The following is a 20,943-nucleotide window of genomic DNA, read 5'->3' as shown; positions in this document are numbered from 1 at the left end:
GTTTAGTTTGTGAGGAGAGGGTTTGATGAAGTTTTCTTGCAGGAAGTTTGGGGGAAAATTGGTGATGTGGGCGGGATTAGTGAGGTGGGATTTGGGGGTCGGGGCTACAATGAGCAGGTCCCAGCCCCGCTCCGGCTCTAAGATTTCAGGAGTGACATACTGGTTTGGGAGCTGGAGCCGGGGTGGGGGAGAATCAGTTTTGGGGGGAAGGAGGTATTGGTTTGGGGGACGGGGTGATGGTATCGGTCTGGATTGAGGTTTGAGGTATCGGATTGGGAGGGGGGGGAGGTTTGAGTTATCGGATTGCGGGGGGGGGGGGGGGCGGTTTCAGTTATCGGTTCGGGGGGGGGGGGTTTCAGTTATCGGTTCGGGGGGGGGGGGTGAGGTATCGGTTCGGGGGGGGGGGTGAGGTATCGGTTCGGGGGGGGGTGAGGTATCGGTTCGGGGGGGGTGAGGTATCGGTTCGGGGGGGGGGGGTGAGGTATCGGTTCGGGGGGGGGGGTGAGGTATCGGTTCGGGGGGGGGGTGAGGTATCGGTTCGGGGGGGGGGGTGAGGTATCGGTTCGGGGGGGGGGGTTAGGTATCGGTTCGGGGGGGGGGTGAGGTATCGGTTCGGGGGGGGGGGTGAGGTATCGGTTCGGGGGGGGGTGAGGTATCGGTTCGGGGAGGGGTGAGGTATCGGTTCGGGGGGGGGGGTGAGGTATCGGTTCGGGGGGGGGGTGAGGTATCGGTTCGGGGGGGGGGGGTGAGGTATCGGTTCGGGGGGGGGTGAGGTATCGGTTCGGGGGGGGGGTGAGGTATCGGTTCGGGGGGGGGTGAGGTATCGGTTCGGGGGGGGGGGGGGGTGAGGTATCGAGATTGTCAATAATCAAATGGCCGCTTCCCGGTCCGGGCTATCGGTCGATACTAATCGGTTCTGATGACGGGCCCGGTTAGAAGGGGGGGGGGGGGGGGGGGTCCGCCATTGCCGCTCCCTCCCTCCCTCACTCCCTACCTCCCTCACTCACCCGCCACTCTCCGGTTCCGATTCTAACCGCTCCGCCGCCTCGCGCACCAACAACAACAACAAACACTGCGCCTGCGCCGCATGGGCGCCAACCCGCTCCACCAATCAGCGCCCACCACCGGCCAATCACAAACCGGTTGTCAGGCGCCCCTGACCAATCACGTTCAGCCTTACGTCCCGCCCCAGGACCTGACGTCACGCGCCTAACGGCTAATGACGAGATAAAGGGGGGGCGGGGCCGGGCTGGAGTCTGCGCAGTGGAGGGGCGCGCTGGAGGCCATTCAGCCCGTCGTGACTCCCCCGACTGTCCACAGCACTGAGGTGCCAATCTGCTACTTTATAACCCAGCACCTTTTTCATTTTCCGTCTCAATTGAATGTATCTGCACCAGACTCCCAGTCACTAGAGATAGCTGCAGAATGAGGCCATTCAGCCCATCCACTCAGCCCCATTTGTTAAATGTGTATTCCAGAACTCTGAAGCAGAGTCAAACCCGAAAGCTTGTGATTTCAACTAAACCTGTTAGACTATAACGTGGTGTATGTGACCTCTCATCTTGTCCACCCCGGTCCAACACCAACATTTCCACATCACTGCAAACTTTGTTTTTCTCTCTCTCCAGGAAACGGCTGAATTTATCCATATTTGGTTTTCATTCTAGAAATTAAATGGTCGTTGTCCAATAAAGTTTCATAGAAGCCCTACAGTACAGAAGGAGACCATTGGGGCCATCGAGTGTGTACCAACCACAATCCCACCCAGACCCTATTCCTGTAACCACATGCACTTACCCTAGTTAGTCCCCCTCCCACTAAAGGGGCAATTTAGCATGGCCAATCCCCCTAACCCACACATCTTTGGAGTGTGGAAGGAAACCGCAGACGCGTGGGGAATGTGTAGAACATAAGAAATAGGAGCAGGAGTAGGCCATCTAGCCCTTCGAGCCTGCCCCACCATTCAATAAGATCATGGCTGATCTGTCGTGGCTCAGTTCCACATTCCCGCCCTCTCCCCATAACCCTTAATCCCCTCTCTTATCAAAAACCCAACAACCCGCGTCTTAAAAATATTTAGCGAGGCAGCCTCCACCACTTCAACGGGCAGAGAATTCCAGAGATTCACCACCCTTTGAGTGAAGAAGTTCCTCCTCAACTCTGTTCTAAACCCCCCCCCCCCCCCCCACTTATCTTGAGGCTGTGCCCTCTAGTCCTACTGTCCTTTCTGAGCGGGAAGAGCCTCTCCACCTCTATCCTATCCATCCCATTCATCATCTTATACGTCTCAATGAGATCTCCCCTCATTCTTCTAAACTCTAACGAGTACAAGCCTAGTTTATTCAGCCTCTCCTCATAGCTCAACCCCCTCAACTCCGGTATCAGCCTAGTAAACCTCCTCTGCACTCCCTCCAAGGCCAAAATATCTTTGCGTAAGTGCAGCGACCAAAACTGCACACAGTACTCCAGCTGCGGCCTCACCAATGCCCTATACAGCTGCAGCAAGACCTCCCTACTTTTATATTCAATCCCCCTCACTATGAAGGCCAGCATCCCATTCGCCTTCCTGACCACCTGCTGCACCTGCAGGCTGGGTTTTTGCGACTCATGCACAAGGACCCCGAGGTCCCTCTGCACCGTCACCTGCTGCAGTTTTTCGCCACGTAAGTAACAGTCCTTCCTACCATTATTCCTACCAAAGTGGACCACCTCACACTTGCCAACATTAAATTCCATTTGCCAGTTCCTGGCCCATTCGCCCAGCCTATCTAGATCCTTCTGCAGACTCTCCACACCCTCCGCACAATTTGCCGTTCCACCAATTTTGGTGTCATCAGCAAATTTCGACACCATACATTCGGTTCCCTCCTCCAGATCATCTATATAAATGGTAAATAGCTGAGGCCCCAGCACCGACCCCTGGGGCACTCCACTAGTCACCAACCGCCAATCCGAATAGCACCCGTTGACCCCCACTCTTTGCCTCCTATTTGACAGCCAATCCTCTATCCACGCTAACACCCTACCCCCAACTCCATGCCCCCTGACCTTCTGTAATAACCTCTTGTGAGGCACCTTGTCAAACGCCTTCTGAAAATCAAGAAAGACCACATCCACTGGCTCTCCTCTATCCACCGCCCTAGACTCTGCACATTTCCGGTCCCTGGTACTGTGAGGCAGCAGTGCTAACCACTGTGGCCACCGTGCCACCCATCTTTCTCGTCCCATCTATTTTTCCTCCTTTTACGAATTACTTCAAATTTGTACCCTCCCATTTTCAATCTACTCTGGAACGGGATTAGTTTTTTTCCTATCCACTCTGTCATGACTTTTAAATACCTGTATTGAATCTCCTTTTTGTCCAATGAAAACTGCCCCAACCTGTGCAACCACGATGAATCACTTCACATTTCTCTGTATTGACCTTCATCTGTCACCTGTGCACCCATTCCACCGATATCATCCAGCCAGGCCCTGCATATTAAAGGGGCATGTTCATTCACAGTAAAATACTATGGCTGCTGGAAATTTAATGTGAAACACTCAGCAGCTCTGACAGTATCTTCAGAAGACTCATGTTCGACTCAGCTTGTCTCTCTCAGGAGTATTAGTGCTTGGCTGGTTCGGTTGTGCAAGTAAGAGCCCAGTAACAGCAATGAAATAATAACAATTAAGCCTATTTATTGATGTATATTAACCTACTGTGGATTAGTGCTATGGGACCTGAATGGTTGCGAACCTCCTGTTGTGCAGCACTCACGATATTGGTACACACTCCTTTATACCTCATAACAGGTCACAGGGGAGAACAGTAGGACAGGGAGCCAAAGGCTTCCTCCTGAAGTATCACTTTTTAATTCATTCAGAGGTTGCCAGTGTCACTGGTGACTATTTATTGTCCATCCCTAATTGCCCTTAAGAGAGTGGCAGTGAGTTGCTGCAGTCCACATGTTGGAGGTACAATCATATTGATGTGAGGAAAGGAATTCCAGGATTTTCACCAAGTGGCAGTGAAGAATTTGCAAAAGTGTTCCAAGTCTGAATGTGTTATATAGAATATTTTATGTCATCACTTCGATATATATTGCATAATGTCATCTGGGAGACATACAAAGGACACTTACCTCTAGCTGCTACTGCTGTATTTGTGAAGGCTACATGTAGTTTTATGGAGCGTTCAAGACACGATGGCAAAGATGACTTCCAAAAGAAACCAGAGCGGTCTTGTGACCCCACTTTTGGAAGTAAAATATACTATATTTAATCCAACTGTTAATGAAACTGTGATAGGGAAAACCACCTTCCTCCCCCTCTTTTTCCAAAACCCCTCTCATCAAAGCTGAGCTGTTGGTGATTTGCAAACCCACCAGAAAGCTTCATTGCTGCAAAGAGTTCATAAAGCAGAATTCTGAACAAACTCAACCATCACCAAGGAGGAAATCAATTAGCCACAACTGATCCAGTGATAATCTTGAAAAGCAGCATGGAAACAAGCCTTTTGATCCATTTTGTGCATGCCACCCAATTTTTCCCACTATGCTATTCCCAATTGCCCACGTTTGGCCCATATTTCTCTATACTCATCTTACCCATGTAACTGTCTAAATGCTTTTTAAAAGACAAAATTGTACCCACCTCTACTACCACCTCTGGCAGCTCAGCTCATTCCAGACACTCACCACCTGTGAGAAAACATTGCCCTTCTGGACCCTTTTGTATCTCTCCCCTCTCACCTTAAACCTCTGCCCTCTAGTTTTAGACTCCCCTACCTTCGGGAAAAGATGTTGACTCTCCATCTTATCTATGCCCCTCATTATTTTATGGAACAGTTTATAGCATCTACTGTGGCAAGTGACCCTTCAGCTGTAAACAAGCGTCTGAACAACCCATATTTTTTCCGGCATTAATTTTAACTTGGCCACGTTTTAAGATCGGATACGCAATGGAACTTTATTTCATCTTGCATGCTGCGGTGAGGTGGGGGGATCGTGTGCATTATTTTTGTGGGTAGTTGGACATATTTGTACACTTTGTTTATCATTTCTGAATCATTGTCTCAGTGAATTTAGCAATAAAACTGTTACTTGCTAACTTAACATAGAACATAGAACATTACAGCGCGGAACAGGCCCTTTGGCCCACAATGTTGCGCCGACCAGTCTTATTTTTAAAAGAAAAAACATTGACCCACTAATCTAAACCAATCCCTTTTCGTCCATAAACCTATCCACCAATCTCTTAAACGCCCCCAAACTAGGCGCATTTACAACTGCAGCAGGCAGGGCATTCCAGTCCCTCACCACCCTCTGGGTAAAGAACCTACCCCTGACATCTGTCCTATAACTACCACCCCTTAATTTAAAGCCATGCCCCCTCGTGCTAGATTTCTCCATCCGAGGAAACAGGCTATCACCATCCACCCTATCTAAACCTCTAATCATCTTATATGTTTCAATAAGATCCCCTCTTAGCCGCCTTCTTTCCAGTGAAAACAACCCCAAATCCCTCAGTCTCTCCTCATAGGACCTCCCCTGCATACCAGGCAACATCCTGGTAAACCTCCTCTGCACCCTCTCCAAAGCCTCTGCATCCTTCCTGTAATGTGGGGACCAGAACTGCACACAGTACTCCAAGTGCGGCCGCACCAGAGTTGTGTACAGTTGCAACATGACGCTGCGACTCCTAAATTCAATCCCCCTACCAATAAACGCCAAGACACCGTATGCCTTCTTAACAACCTTATCTACTTGATTCCCAACTTTCAGGGATCTATGTACACATACACCTAGATCCCTCTGCTCCTCCACTCTATTCAAAGTCCTCCCGTTAGCCCTATACTCAACACATCTGTTATTCCTACCGAAATGGATTACCTCACACTTCTCCGCATTAAACTCCATCCGCCACCTCGCGGCCCAGCTCTGCAACCTGTCCAAGTCACCCTGCAAACTTCGACACCCTTCCTCACAATCTACCACACCTCCGACTTTGGTGTCATCAGCAAACTTACTAATCCACCCAACTATACCCTCATCCAGATCATTAATAAAGATTACGAACAGCAGTGGCCCCAAAACAGATCCCTGAGGCACACCACTCGTAACCGAACTCCATGATGAATAATTACCATCAACCACCACCCTCTGTCTCCTATCTGCTAACCAATTCCTGATCCAAGTACCTAAATTACCACCAATCCCATACATCTGCATTTTCTGCAGAAGCATACCATGGTGAACCTTATCAAACGCCTTACTAAAATCCATATATACCACATCTACTGCCTTACCCCTATCCACCTCTTTGGTCACCTTCTCAAAGAACTCAATAAGGTTAGTAAGGCACGACCTTCCCGCTACAAAACCATGCTGACTATCTCTAATCAATTCATTACTCTCCAAATAACTATAAATCCTATCCCTAATAATTCTTTCTAAAACCTTGCCCACTACAGAAGTAAGACTCACTGGTCTATAATTCCCAGGGAAGTCTCTGCTCCCCTTCTTAAACAATGGGACAACATTCGCTGTCCTCCAATCTTCCGGTACTATACCAGAGACCAACGACGACCTGAAGATCAGAGCCAGTGGCTCTGCAATCACCTCTCTTGCCTCCCATAGAATCCTAAGAAGCTTGGTTGGCTTATTCTTGCACTCAGCTACACGCAGTTAAGTACATATCAAACTGGCAATTTCATTGCTTTTTTAATTTCAAACTCTTACAACCAAACGAGGAGTGGGACAAAGAGGGGAGTCCTTACCTGGTTATGAAATGGTGTGTGAGACTTGGAGAATATCGAGTTGTTGCTGGTGTTTGTGCCTTATTCTTCTGGATGGTAGAGGTCACAGATTTTGAATGTACTATCGATGGAGCCTCAAAAGTGCTGCAGCGTATTTTACAGATATTAAACACAAGACAGAAGAAGTGAATATTTAAGGTAATAAAGACAGAAAATATTGGATAAACACAACAGGTCTGTTTTGGATCTAAAATGAACCTTTTACAAAATTGAATGACAGAAGCCTCTCAGTGTAGACGCAGGCCATTTGGCCTATTGATCCTTCAAAGTGTTACCCTGAAATGTTGGCCCTATTCTCTCTCTACAGATGCTATCAGACCTGTTGAGATTTTCAGACAATTGTGTTTTCGTTTCAGATTCCAGCATCCAGAGTATCTTGTTATTGTTCCTTTGTGCTGAATATGACTCAAACCAAGAAGAACATTTTCCCCATTGAATGTAATTTTGCTGAAGTTCCTTGACAACACATGCGGTCAAATTCTGCCTTGACGTCACGGGCAGTTTTTCTCTCCTTGCCTCTGGAATGTCACTCTTTTGTCTGGGTTTGGACCAAGGTTGTTGGGGTGCCTGGAGCTGAACAATCCTGGCAGGACCCAAACTGAACATCAATGAACACACTTCAGGTGAATACGTGTGACTTGATAGCATTGTCAGCTGATGCTGAGAGTAGAATGGTTTTCAAACTTCTGCAATTCAGTGGTTACGCATGTTGAAATTCATGGACGTTGTCAATGTGACATAATGGATAATCATGCTTTTGTAGCTGACTGATGAACGATCACTCGAAGCTGGTAACTTTGGCATCAAAGCCTTTGGCACTGAGTAATCTTGGAATTCTGGCACAAAACTAGACATTTTTATTCCACAAAGCAACTACTCCGAGCTGCTGTTATGAAATCATTGCGGGATGCAGGGTTGGATTTGACTCTCTTACATTCGTACATACACATGACATTTTTGGTAATGAAACCAGTCTGATTCTTTTTGAGGGTTCATTTCCAGGCTTCTCACGCTGAGACCAGTGATTGGTTCCTGTTTGCATGGCATATTTTGTTGTGGACATTGTCTTCACTCACCTAAATTATACTATAGGCAGAGTCAACATGGTTTCCTGGAGAGTAAATGACAAATGTATTAGTTGTTTGGGGTGCAACAAGCAGGGTGTATAAGGAGTAACTAGCAGATATGGTGTATTTGGGTTTCAAAAAGGCTTTTCTATCAGCATGGATAGAAGATTGGCTAATAGGAACTTGCAAGGAAAATGAGTCATTTTCAGGATGGCATCCTGTAGCTAATGCTGTGGTCTCAACTATTTACAATCTGTATTAAGCGACGTGGATAACAGGACCCAGTGTTACAGCCAAGCGTTGTCATGCTCAGTTCAAGCGCGAAGGCTGTCAGATCTTACATTGTGGAAGTGGCCACAAAATTTACCATGTCATCAAGGGAATTTAAACTGTGGACAGTATTTGATTCTGTAGTCAATATTTAGTCCAACATGGGTCCAACCAACCACCTCGAGTCAGCAGTTTCCAGCACAAAGAGAGGCCCTTTGGCCCATCATGTCTGTGCAGCCTTCAACCATCTATCTATTCTAATTCCGTTTCCCAGCATTTGGGCTGCACTCCCAAATGCTACGGCATTTCAAGTGCTGACCTAAAGGCTTCTTAAATGTTGAGGGTACTTGTCTGTACTACCCTTACAGGCAGAGTTCCAGATTCCCACCACCCTCAAGATGGAAAAACATTTTCCATCAAAAAACAAGATGGAAAAACAGTGAGGTTCCTTCTTATCCACCCTTTGTCCCTCAATCTTTTAATGTAAAGATGAGCACTGCTGCTTCTCAGCTCGACAGATCCAGGTTCAGTTCTGGCCTTGGGTCACTGTCTGTGTGGAGTTTGTACATTCTCTTCGTATCTGTGTGGGTTTCTTCACATAGTCCAAAGATGTGCAGCTTGGGTTAATTGGCCATGCTAAATTACCCCTTTGTTTCTGGGAGTTAGCAGGATAAATATGTGGGGATACATGGATAGGATTGTGGTCAGTGCAGATTCTATGATTGTATGTCCTTCCTCTGTCTTCTCTACTCTAAGGACCTCCCCCACCCCAGCCTCTCCATTGCTGAAACACCGCAGCCCAGGTGACATCCTAGTGAATCTCTTCTGCACCTCACTTCATATGAGTACAATCACTTCATTCCTACAGAACTGCACTGTACTCCAGCTGAGACTTGGCAGCGCTCCGTCATAATAACCTCCCTGCTCTTGTATTCAGTGTCTCGACTAATAATTGCAAATAGCCCATACTCCTTCTTAGCCTATAAAGTTTTAAATATGGGCTGGCATTTAAGCAGTATGGGATCTCTAGACTGCTGGCCCAGAGTGTCACATTGAACAAAGGAGAATATTTGGGCTCGAGTTGGGACGAGGATGGCCACGGTCAGCTGTCATTGCATCATACTGTGCTAGACTCAAGTGTCAAGCCTGCCATCACGTGACTGAAATTAAGTTTGAGGGACAGCAGTTTCAAGCAGCTTGAACAAAATCCAGCAGACATCTGAAACACTAACATGCAGCTACTGCCAATTAGGAAGACACATGAAATGTTGGCCTATATTCAACGAGGATCAGGTATACAAGTTGGGAAATCATGCTACAATACAGAGCATTGATGAAACCACACCAAAAGTACTGGGCCACCTTAAGGAAACAGTTCAGAGACACTGGAATAGGCCGGAGGAGGAAAGGTGAACAGTTTGTGCCTACACTCATTGCAGTTTAGAATAACGAGTGATGTTACTGAATCGCAAGATTCTGACAGGGCTTGAGAGTTCAGAAGCTGAGAGGACGTTTGTTCACAGGCAAACATACAACTATGGGGCAGTTTAAAAAGGGATTTCCCATTTAAGACAAAATGAGAATTTCTTTGGCGTTGTTTTTGTTCAGAATTCTCTGGGTCAGTGAATATATTCAAGGCTGTGTTAGACAAACTTTGGATTGACAAGGAGTTAAGAGTATGGGAAGCAGGGAGGAAAGTGTTGCTAAGGCCACAATCTGATCAATGGTGATCTTAGTGGATAGCAATGCAAATTTGTAGGGCTGAATGGCCTACTCCTGTTCCCAATTGATTTCTTAGTTACAGAGTTGACACCCACAGTGTTTTACCATTCATAATTCTTTTCCAACTCGCACTATGGATTGTGGTCTTGGATCCCACTGTTCTGGGAATCTCCTAGCAGCTGGATTGTGCTGATAGTTGATGCACAGAAAGATGTCACGTGTCACATTAATGTGCGAGCCATGGCTCAGCTGTGGATTCCAGAGCCTGGGTACAAATATCTAGGCCGGCATTCGACTGCAGTGCGAGGGAGCTCTGTGTTGTTGGAGGTGTCATCTTTTAGGATGAGATATTAATCCGAGTCTTGCTCAACAGGTAATACAGCACAATTCCAAAGGAAAAGGACAACATTTATCCTTCAAATCAACATCACTAAATATATCTGGTCTTCAATGTCAGTGTTTCCTATGTTACAACATACAAGTTTTTCCTTTTGTGGGAGAATCTACTAGTAAAGGCTACTTTAAAAATGAAGGATGCTCATTTAATACAGAGGAGAATATTTATCTCAGGAGGGGGTTGAGTCTTTGGAATTCACTCCCTCAAAGGATGGTGGAATAGTTGGAATATTTTTAATTGATAAGCAGGGAGTGAAAGTTGTAAGAGTAAGCAGGAATGTGGAATTGAAGTTAGAACCAGATCAGTCATTGCAGCAGTCTCGATGGGCCGAGTGGCCTGCTTTTGCTCTGAATTTCTATGTTTGTATGTGATGTGCTATGTGAATGATGATTCAATATCATTGTGAATATTATTCTGAATAAATGAATAGTGAGTGATTGATGGATTTGTATTCAATGAGAGCTGGTTATTTCTAGCTGGACTCAGGATCCAAATCATAAATTTAACCATTTCTTACAGTATTAGTGTTTATTTACAAAGGGCACAGATAGATACCCTTTACATCACATGGTAATAAATGATTTAGAAGTATATTCCTTTCACATTGTGACATAAAACTTCTACAAATGCAATTAACTGTTGAACGAAGACTTAGTCCATAGGATACAGGTACAGGCTCTATAACTGCCTCCATCAACCTAGGCCAGAGCTCCTGCTTCTGACCATCTGATCACCATTGTACAAAAGGCACATGCAGACATTAGGTGGCTTAGTTGTGAAGGCCTCCACAGTCAAATGTCTAACACAATTGCTTGCCACGCTCCCATGATGGGCTCCACAAATAGGAGAGAACAGAGAACAAGCAACATGAACAAGTGGAAAACTAAATTACTAGTTACTAGAAAGCTAAAATAAGAACAGAAAATGCTGGCAGATTCTGTGGAGCAAGAAACAGTTAACATTTTAACCTTTCACCAGAACTGACGTGCAGGTCTGTTCAGGAAATCCCAGACAACACTTTGGAACCAGTCCCTTCAGCAATGCAGCAAGAAAAATGGCCAATTAACGTGAGAACAAACCTAAAAGAATAGATTCAAGCTGCAATGCTGGGAAATATGTTGTTCAAGTCCTTTCTTTTTTTCCCCCTCTACTTCTGCCAGTTAGATTTGAAACAATGGTGATAACTGGCAGATCAATAAGGACTGACTGCCTGCGGTGTCAAGTTGGTGGATTTCAGTTTGTCATGAATGAAGATAATACAAATCAGCTTCAGGGCCTCAGGATTCAAAGATGGCAGCTTCAAAATGAGTGACCCATTGACCGCAAAAGCAGTTGACTTTCACATACCAGTTTCCCACACTGTAGAAAGCAGGGAACTCAGACTCACGTCAGGCCATGCACCAGAAAGGTTTATAAGGAAACGTTTTACATCCATTCCAAATCGCCCAAATTGTCTTAAAATTATGACTGAAAAGTATTCGGTTAGGGGGATTCAATCCTCAAAACATCTTATTTTAGCTTCAATCCATATCTGCATTTATGCTGCAAGCAAAAATACAAGCTTCTTACCTGTATCATCCGAACAAACGACATCAAGGCTGACAAAGGTAACTTTCTCTCATTATTTTCGACTTGTCTGCAATGTTTGACACCATCCTCCTCCAACTGTCCTGACTCAATATCTTCAAACAACTCTCATTTATCTGTACAGAGCTCCTGCAAATCGATGCTTCCCTTCCTTCTCCATAACTGATGGCGGAACTGTACATCAGTTGACCAAGTATAGCTGTTGTCCAATTTTGCTTTAAGAATCACCTGTGTTTGAATGATTCAGTGTTGGAGAAGAGAAGGAAGCAGCACCCAAGTGGGACATACATAAATACACACTAATACCCCAGAGCTGGGATCGAGAATATACCAGCAATGTTGTGTCAGATAGGTGGGGCTGAAACATGCCTGGGAGAGGTGGGGCTGGCCCATTTCCAGAATGCTGTGCCAGAGAGCTAGGGTTGGGTATTCCCAAAATATCGTAGAATGAGGCAGGAGAGTCCCAGAACGTTGTGTCTAAACATGAAGCTGGGTTGCCATTTCCAGAATGCTGTGCCAGTGGGTGAGGCGGGGCAGTCTTGGGATGCCATGTTAGAGGTGGAATGAGACGTAATCAACAGAATATTTGGCTTCAGGACACCAGTGATTTCTACTGGCAGAATACAGTGGTATCACAGCGCACCCCAGGCACATCAGGTGGACTCTCTCCACTTCCATACCTGAAAACGAGACTGAGTCCAAAGCAATTTCGAAGATTCGGTCTGCTTAAACTGCCACTACCTACCCACCCAAAAGGTAGATGAAAGGAAAACAAATCAACACATTAAATCTGCAGCAGAAATAAACAACAGCAGATCTTGAGGAACTCTAAAAATTTTATGATGAACAGATTTTGCCACCAAGTGGCAGAATGCTAATGTAGTCTCCACTCTAAAAAACAAGGGACGGGAAAGTTTCAACACAGTAACAACCTTTGAAACTACAATATCCTCAATCTCTAAGGAAAGAGAATAAACTTTATACAATTTCATCATGATTACACAAAATGAAAAGAACAGAGGGGTTTCCAAACAGAACCATGAACTTCTCAAAATGTAAAAGTTTGAAAGGAAAGGAATTAAAAAGCAGAACCTTTGACATCCGACATTTGTCAGTTCAAATACAGCTTATATCGTTTCCCGAAAAGTCTTCTTTCTGTTGGTTTCTTGTGTAGTTTTGCCAGATTCTCAATTCAAGTTCAGATACTATCAGTAAAGCTAGTACGGCCCAGGCGAATGTTGCTAATCATTTGCTTCACCATCTGCTTGTGCCATGTAAGCATCAAGCTCAGCATCAAGATGACCCTTAGTCTTCGACATGTATGCGTCCAGTTGATTGTCCAGCTGCTCTCGGGTCAGCGGGGGACGGGTTGCTCCTCTTCCTCGACCTCTGCCTCTGCCTCGACTTGGGAAGCCACCTCTACCACGACCCACTATTCCTCCGCGGCCTGACAAAGATAGATTAAGAGAAAGCAAGTCACAAAGAGGGTATAAAAAATCTACAATGGGATACAGATGGGTGAAGGGAGTGGACAAACTTTTAGCAGATGGAATGTATAAAGTGGAAGGAGGTGAGGTTGTCTATTTTGGCAGGAACAATAGAATATTTAAATGGGGACACTGCAGAATGCTGCAGATCCACCAACCCTCGTACAGGAATCTCAAAATGCAGGTACAGCAAGTAATTAGGAAGCCAATGGCATGTTGGGCTTTATTACAAGGGAGGTGGAGAATTAAAGTTGGGAACTCGAGCTACAACTGGCAAGAGCACACCTGGAGTATTGTGTAGCTTTGGTGTCTATTTGAGGGACATACATGCAGGAGAAGCAGTTTAGAAGAAGTTCACTACTGATTCTTGGGACAGTGGTTTGTCTTACGAAGGGTTGAGTATGTTGGGCTGCATTGTATATTTTACACATTTTCACAGGCCAAAGAAATAAATTAGTTTTATAAATGAAGGAATAACATCAAGTTGCTGCAGGCCAGATGTGGAGACCCCTGGTTTAGACTCTGATTTTGTGTGGTTTGGATGCCTAACCAACCATGACCAAGAGATTAACACTCTTAGCATGGTTTAAAGAGTTACATGCCAGGCTGCACCCACATGGATTTACTCTCTTGGGTTTAACAATTGAGGATGAACTAGGATCTCTGAAATAAGAAATGACTCTATAGGGTAGAGAGAGGGAGCTTTGTAATATCCACCCCATTCCCCAAACCCCTAATTCCCTCGGCTAACCTGGACTTGTAAATGAAAAGTCATGATGAACTGAACTGAATTTTGAGGATGTAATGAAAACAGTGACCAGAGGAATGTATGTGGGTATATAGTTTAAATTGGCTTTGATAAGGATCCACGCAAGAAATAAAATTAAAGTCCATGGAACTGAAGTCAATCAGAAGATTAGTTTGACAATAGAAGGCTGATAGTAGGCATAAACTACAATTGTAAGTGACTTGTGAATCCCACAACCATCTGCACTGGGGCCTCGCTATTCACCATATTTATTTATGACTTAAAGTAACACAATAAAGCCATTCATCCAATTTATAGACAACTGTATAGTAAGTAGCATAAGAGACAGAATCATAAAATTGAGTGACTGAATAAATGTGTCAAATGGTGGTAAATAAATCTCAATGTAAGCAAGTGAGAGGTCATTCATTCTAGACTAAGAAGAGAACTGATCAGAGACAGCATTGGCTAGGCATAGAATCATACAGATTTACAGCAGGAAAGCAGGCCTTTTGACCCAACTTGTCCATGCTGCCCCCCACTTTTAAAAGCCCCTAAGCTAATCCCAATTGCCTGCATTTGGCCCATATCCCTCTATGCCCATCTTACCCATGTAACTATCTAAATGCTTTTCAAAAGAAAAAATTGTACCATACCATCTCTGGCAGCTCGTTCCAGACACTCCTCATCCTCTGTGCGAAAAAAATGACCCTATGGACACTTCTGTATCTCTCCCCTCTCACCTTAAACCTATGCCCTCCAGTTTTAGACTCCCCTAGCTTTGAGAAAAGATACTGTCTAGTTGATCTGATCCCCTCATCATTTTATAGACTTCTATAAGATCACCCCTCAGCCTCCTACACTCCAGAGAAAAAAGTTCCAGTCTATCCAGCCTCTCCTTATCGCTCAATCCATCAAGTCCTGGTAGCATCCTAGTAAATCTTTTCTACACTCTTTCTAGTTTAATAATATCCTTTCTGTAATAGGATAGTTGAGGTCCAAAGAGATACAAGGGATGCTTAACATTGCTTACTAAAGTGTAACAAAGAGGCTAATGGAATTTTAGTCTTTATATCTAGAAGAATTTACAACGGAAGAAAGTTTTACTCTCGTCACGTAAAGCCCTGGGTAGATCACACTGTACTATGTACAGCTTTGGATACACTGGCCTGGAATGAACGCAGTGTAGATTCACCACGACATTACAAGGCTCCAAGCAGGAGAAATAACATACTTTAGGGCTGAGTTTGATGAAATATAGGGCGACCTATATTGGATACAGATGACAAAGTGTTTTGATCAAAGTTTTAGGATTCTGAAAGGAACTAAAGAGAAAGAAACATTTTCCTTTTAAACATTTTTTTTTTACCCCATTCTTCAAGTTACAAAGCCCAAGCTGGACCGGGCAAACCCAAATCCATTTCTTGCTTGCTCCAAAGACCAAATTCAAATTCCACTGAATCCAACTCAAGGTCCCCAGAAGAGAAACAATAAGATCCAAGCTGACAAGATAAGACATCACATCTCTTCTTGGGCTTGCTCTGACACCTGATCTTAGCCAAAAAACTGACATTTTCCATTGACAGGGGAAATCTAAAACAAATGGACATAATCTTAAAATAAAAAGCCAAGCAATTCAGGAGAGAAATTAAAAACCACTTAATGTTTACGGCGATGGAAGAGTGGATTCTCACAGAATAAATGCGAGTTGTATTAATTTTAAATTGGAGAAAGATAGTTTTATCCAAAGGAATAAAAGAATAAGGACCGAAGGCAGATGGTTGGGAGTTAGGATATAGATCAGACATGATCTAACCTGATTGGAGGAATAGATTCAAGAAGCTCAATGTTCCTATGTACACAGTAATGGTGAGCGGGCGGGTAAGTGGAGCTGAGTCCATGAAAAGATTAGCTATGATCTTATCGAATGGCGGAGCAGGCTTGAGGGGCCAGATGGCCTACTCCTGCTCCTAGTTTTTTAAGTTCTTATGTCTGAAATCCACCAGAATTGAGCAACTCTCTACAATCACCCTCTGACCTATTTGTGGCCTTTACCAATCCATTACATGCTCCAACTGTGCAGCGAGACCTAATCAGTCTGCTTCACCCAGCAGGGTCAAATAATTTGCTGCTTCACACCAGTGTGCTGAATTGGAACACTAGCCCTCCCCCGATTCCTTGGCCGGTATACCGTACTCTAAAGTCATCCCTGGTGTGTGGAGGTGTTCAGTCCTTGCTGAAATTCAAGACAATTGTTTAAAGATGAACAGCCGGCTTCCATTTGGCCTGTGCGAGCACTACCTCTGATTCCTCCTCTTCCGGGCGGGCCTCCCCGGCTCAGGCCTCCTCGGCCTCTCATTCCACCTCGTTTCAGTCCTAATCGCGGAACGCCACCTCGTCCTCGGTTTGGGCCCTGACCTAAGGAAAACAAATATTCATATTAGAATGAGGCTACTGTGCCCCGTTTTATAGCAAGAAGTCTCACAACACCAGGTTAAAGTCCAACAAGTTTATCTGATAGTAAACCCACAAGCTTTCAGAACGCTGATCCTTCGTGAGTGGGAAGTTCTGATCAGGGCATATAAAGGCGCACACAGTTTACAGAATACCGATTAGAACGATTAGATTAGCATTCTAATCAATATTCTGTAAACTGCGTGTGCCTTTATACGCCCTGATCAGAACTTCCCACTCACCTGACAAAGGAAGTGTTCTGAAAGCTTGTGGGTTTAAGAGCATAAGAAATAGGAGCAGGAGTAGGCCATCTAGCCCTTCAAGCCTGCCCCACCATTCAATAAGATCATGGCTGATCTGAAGCGGATCAGTTCCACTTTCCCGCTTTCTCCTTCATAGCGAGGGGGATTGAATATAAAAGCAGGGAGGTCTTGCTGCAGCTGTACAGGGCACTGGTGAGGTCGCAGCTGGAGTACTGTGTGCAGTTTTGGTCACCGCACTTATGCAAAGATATTTTGGCCTTGGAGGGAGTGCAGAGGAGGTTTACTAGGCTGATAGCGGAGTTGAGGGGGTTGAACTATGAGGAGAGGCTGAATAAACTAGGCTTGTACTCAGAGTTTAGAAGAATGAGGGGAAATCTCATTGAGACGTATAAGATGATGAATGGGATGGATAGGATAGAGGTGGAGAGACTCTTCCCGCTCAGAAAGGACAGTAGGACTAGAGGGCACAGCCTCAGGATAAAGGGGGGGCGGTTTAGAACAGAGTTGAGGAGGAACTTCTTCACTCAAAGGGTGGTGAATCTCTGGAATTCTCTGCCCGTTGAAGTGGTGGAGGCTGCCTCGCTCAATATATTTAAGACGCGGGTTGATGGGTTTTTGATAAGCAAGGGGATTAAGGGTTATGGGGAGAGGGCGGGAATGTGGAACTGAGCCACGACAGATCAGCCATGATCTTACTGAATGGCGGGGCAGGCTCGAAGGGCTAGATGGCCTACGCTGGCTCCTATTTCTTATGTTCTTCCCAAACCCTTAATTCCCTTGTCTATCAGAAACCTATCTACCCGTGACTTAAATATATTCAGCGAGGTAGCCTCCACCACTTCAACGGACAGAGAATTCCAGAGGTTCACTACCCTTTGAGTGAAGAAGTTCCTCCTCAACTCCGTTCGAAACTGCCCCCCCCCTCCTATTTTGAGGCTGTGCCCTCTAGTTGTTTTCCTTTCTAAGCAGGAAGAAACTCTCAACCTCGACCCTATCCATCCCCTTCATTATCTTTTAAGTCTCTATAAGATCCCCCCTCATCCTTCTAAACTCCAAGGATTACAGGCCCAGTCTATTTAATTTCTCCTCATAAGCTAACCCTGATCAAATAAACTTTACTATGAAATAAACCTGTTGGACTTGAATCTGGTGTTGCGAGACTTCTTACTGTGTTTACCCCAGTCCAACGCCGGCATCTCCACATCATGACCCCTATTTTATAGCAACATGCTTCAGGGAGATTGAAATTTGATTAAAGAGCACCAAAGGAACCACCACAAAGTACTGGGATGTAGGATTTAAAAAGATGAAAATAAATGTCCTGAAGAAGCCTGGGGTGGGTGTGTAGTTAAGGGTATGAATGTTATATAAATAATTACACTATACCAGTTATGATTCATGGCACCCCAAAGATCAGAGCGCCAGCAATCAACAAATATAAAGAAAACATCACATGATGCTTCAAATGGCTTCCAAAGTATCGTGTGCAAATTTCTCAGCTGTGTATCACTTTACAGTTATAACATTAGGAGACCCAGGCACCTAATCACTGAATAGTAGGGCTGTGACCACTGCCATGGTGCCCCTGAGCTGCAGAGATAAGCCAATATTCTGATGTAAATGTACAGTTGCGATGGCCAAACATTTATTTTTCACGTGAACATTAAAGATGACCAGGTAAACAGGCTAACAAATGCAGAACTGTACTACAGCAACAAATTCATGCCTTCAAGAGAGGAGGAAATAAAATAATTTGGTATGCTACAGCACAGAAACATGCCTTTCGTCAGGTCTGTTCCAGTATTTTTCTCCATGTACAGCATGCGCAGCAACTCCATTTCAAAACTTGACACAAGAATGAATGGCAAATAGGATATCTTTGTTCAAAAAAGATGCAAGGGTAACTACAGGCCAGTCAGTTTAACCTCAGTGGCGGGGAAGTTTTTAGAGATGAGATTATTTGAGACAAAATAAAGAGTCATTTGGGCAAATGTGGGCTAATTAACAGAAGTCAGCATGGATTTAAGGGAAAATCATGGTCAAATTTGCTGGAGTTGTTTGAAGGGGAAACAGAAGGTACATGAGGATAATGTGGTTGTAGTAGTGTCGATGTAATTCTAAAAGGCATTTGATAAAGTGCCGCACAACAGACTTTCCGCAAATTTAGAGTGCATGGAATAAAAGGGATAGGATGTGTGGAGGCAAAACTGGTTGAACTGGCAGGAAAGATTAGTGGTGACCAGTTATTTTTTGGACTGGAGGAAGGTTTGGGGAGGGGGCACGGGCACTCCAGGTCTCGTGATTGGACCACTTGGTCTTCCCGATCTACATTAAGCAACCTAGACTTTGGCGTAAAGGGCACAAGTAAAAATTTACCATTGACACAAAACTTGGGAAGTTTACAGGACTGTAAGGAGAGTAGTGATAGACTTTAAAGGGAATGAACAGGCTGGTAGAATGAGCAGACATGTGGCAGGTGAAATTTAATGCAGAGCTGTGTGGAATAATTCATTTTAACAGGGAGGACAGGGAAAAGCAATGCAAAGTAAAGGTTACAATTTTAAAGGGGATGCAGGAGTTGAAGTTGGGAGGACAGGTTGGGAGGGTGCTTAGTAAAGAACATGAGATTCTCTGCTTTATCAAAAAGGGCACAGGAGTACAAAAACAACGGCATTATGATAAATTGGTACAAAAATCTAGTTTGGCCTCAGTTGGAACAATGCATCCAGTTCCTGGCACCACACTTTAGGAAGGATGTAAGATACACGACAGTTCCAGTGATAAGGATTTATGTTGACAGATTGAAGATTGAAAAAGCTGGGTTCTTGCAGAAGGAAGAGTTGAGGAGAGATTTAATAGGAGGTATTCAAAAATCATAAGGGATATTAAGAGGAAACAAGGAGAAACCGTTCCCATCGGTGGAAGAATCAGGAACTAAAGGACCAATTTAAGGTGACTCGCAAAAGAAACAACCTAAGAAAACCTCTCCACTGCAAGTTGTTAGGATCTGGAATGCACTTCTTCAGAATACGTAGAGGCAAATTTAATTGTGATTTTCAAAAGAGACTGGAATCATTATCTATAGAGTAAAATTTACCAGGCTATGGGAAAAAGGGCAGGGCAGTGGCAATAGGTGCACTGCTCTTCCAGAAACCTGAGACAAAAGGATGATTTGCTTTCCAACTGTGCTGCAGTGATTCTAAGTCTACTCCTGTTCCTATTTTATACTCAAAATATTATTTGAACCGTTTGCCTTACTGAATTCCATCTTCCTACTCTACTGACCCATATGCTCCTGCAACCTCTCAATTCTGAGCCCAATTTAGCACACCCCTACTCAATGATAAAATTTGAACATACTGTTTCAACTGATGCAGTTCTGACTGTAACCAGCAGCATAATTGATCTTAATTGCTACAATGTTTGTTTTAATCTGGACTAATGCTGTTCGACTGTTCTTGGTGTGTTCACCTGGAATTTTGTAGAGTAGGGCTTGATTAGGTTGATTGATAGGTAGGGTCATGTGACTGCATGGTGCAAGGCATACACAGAATATTCCACCTTAGATTCTGCTTGGAGTTGAGAAAGAGCAGAGCCTTTCTTTTCGTCTCCCTGGGGTTGGAAGCTGGAATCTGCCAGGAAATAAATCTCTTTCCTTGAGATTCTGTTGAACAAAAGTAGTTTTTTTTCTCAGAGTTGCTGCTCAGAAGCTGCAAAGGAAGTATTCCCTTGCTGCCTCTGAAGTCTGGAAACTGCTATCTGGATCTTTGTCCAGAAGTGTTGAAATGCTAGAAATCTAGCAACATGTGAACATGATTTTTTTTATATACTAACTGGTCCTAAAGGAGAGATTTATGTCTATGGGGGTACAGCTAAGTTGGAACAATAGAAATGGATAGCTGTTTAGAATTATACTCAGTCATGTTTACATATTTTAATTGGTAAAGGCTATGATAATTCTTTGTTAGATTCTAACTGTTGTCTCAAAACCTGTTTTGATAAAAGTGAAACATCTTATGTTCACCCAAACGCCAAAATCAAATCTAAAAGTTAGGGTTTAGGCCACTTGCATAATATACCTTGTGGTTTCTGGTCTGGTCCTGAACAATGGTACAAAATACTGCTACTTTCTGTTGGTGGTGAAGTGAA

General features: G+C 44.4%; 2 protein-coding genes across 5 annotated transcripts in view; both read right to left on the bottom strand.

Annotated features, from left to right (window-relative positions):
- smad10a (SMAD family member 10a) overlaps window positions 1–1,083 on the bottom strand; it is a 71,903-nt gene extending 70,820 nt beyond the window's left edge. Inside the window, exon 1 of one of the 2 annotated variants that reach the window (XM_080182726.1) lies at window positions 1,008–1,083. The gene's annotated coding sequence lies outside the window, so the exon portion shown is untranslated. The remainder of the gene's footprint in view (window positions 1–1,007) is intronic. The other variant, XM_080182727.1, reaches the window with a different exon arrangement.
- A 9,662-nt stretch (window positions 1,084–10,745) lies between these two features.
- The window catches only part of chtopa (chromatin target of PRMT1a), a 48,224-nt gene continuing 38,026 nt past the window's right edge, over window positions 10,746–20,943 (bottom strand). For all 3 annotated transcript variants that reach the window (XM_080182722.1, XM_080182723.1, XM_080182724.1), the window contains exons 5-6: window positions 16,379–16,495; window positions 10,746–13,289 (exon numbers count right to left, since the gene is read on the bottom strand). In XM_080182722.1, coding sequence (XP_080038848.1) covers window positions 13,084–13,289; window positions 16,379–16,495 — 323 coding nt within the window. In that variant the 3' untranslated portion in view covers window positions 10,746–13,083. The remainder of the gene's footprint in view (window positions 13,290–16,378; window positions 16,496–20,943) is intronic.

Source organism: Carcharhinus amblyrhynchos, unplaced genomic scaffold (genome assembly GCF_965287045.1).
Source record: "Carcharhinus amblyrhynchos unplaced genomic scaffold, sCarAmb.v2.hapA scaffold_85, whole genome shotgun sequence".
NCBI classification, from domain to species: domain Eukaryota; kingdom Metazoa; phylum Chordata; class Chondrichthyes; order Carcharhiniformes; family Carcharhinidae; genus Carcharhinus; species Carcharhinus amblyrhynchos.
The sequence above is the reverse complement of the archived record's forward strand: the minus strand, read 5'-3'. Positions and strand labels throughout refer to the sequence as shown.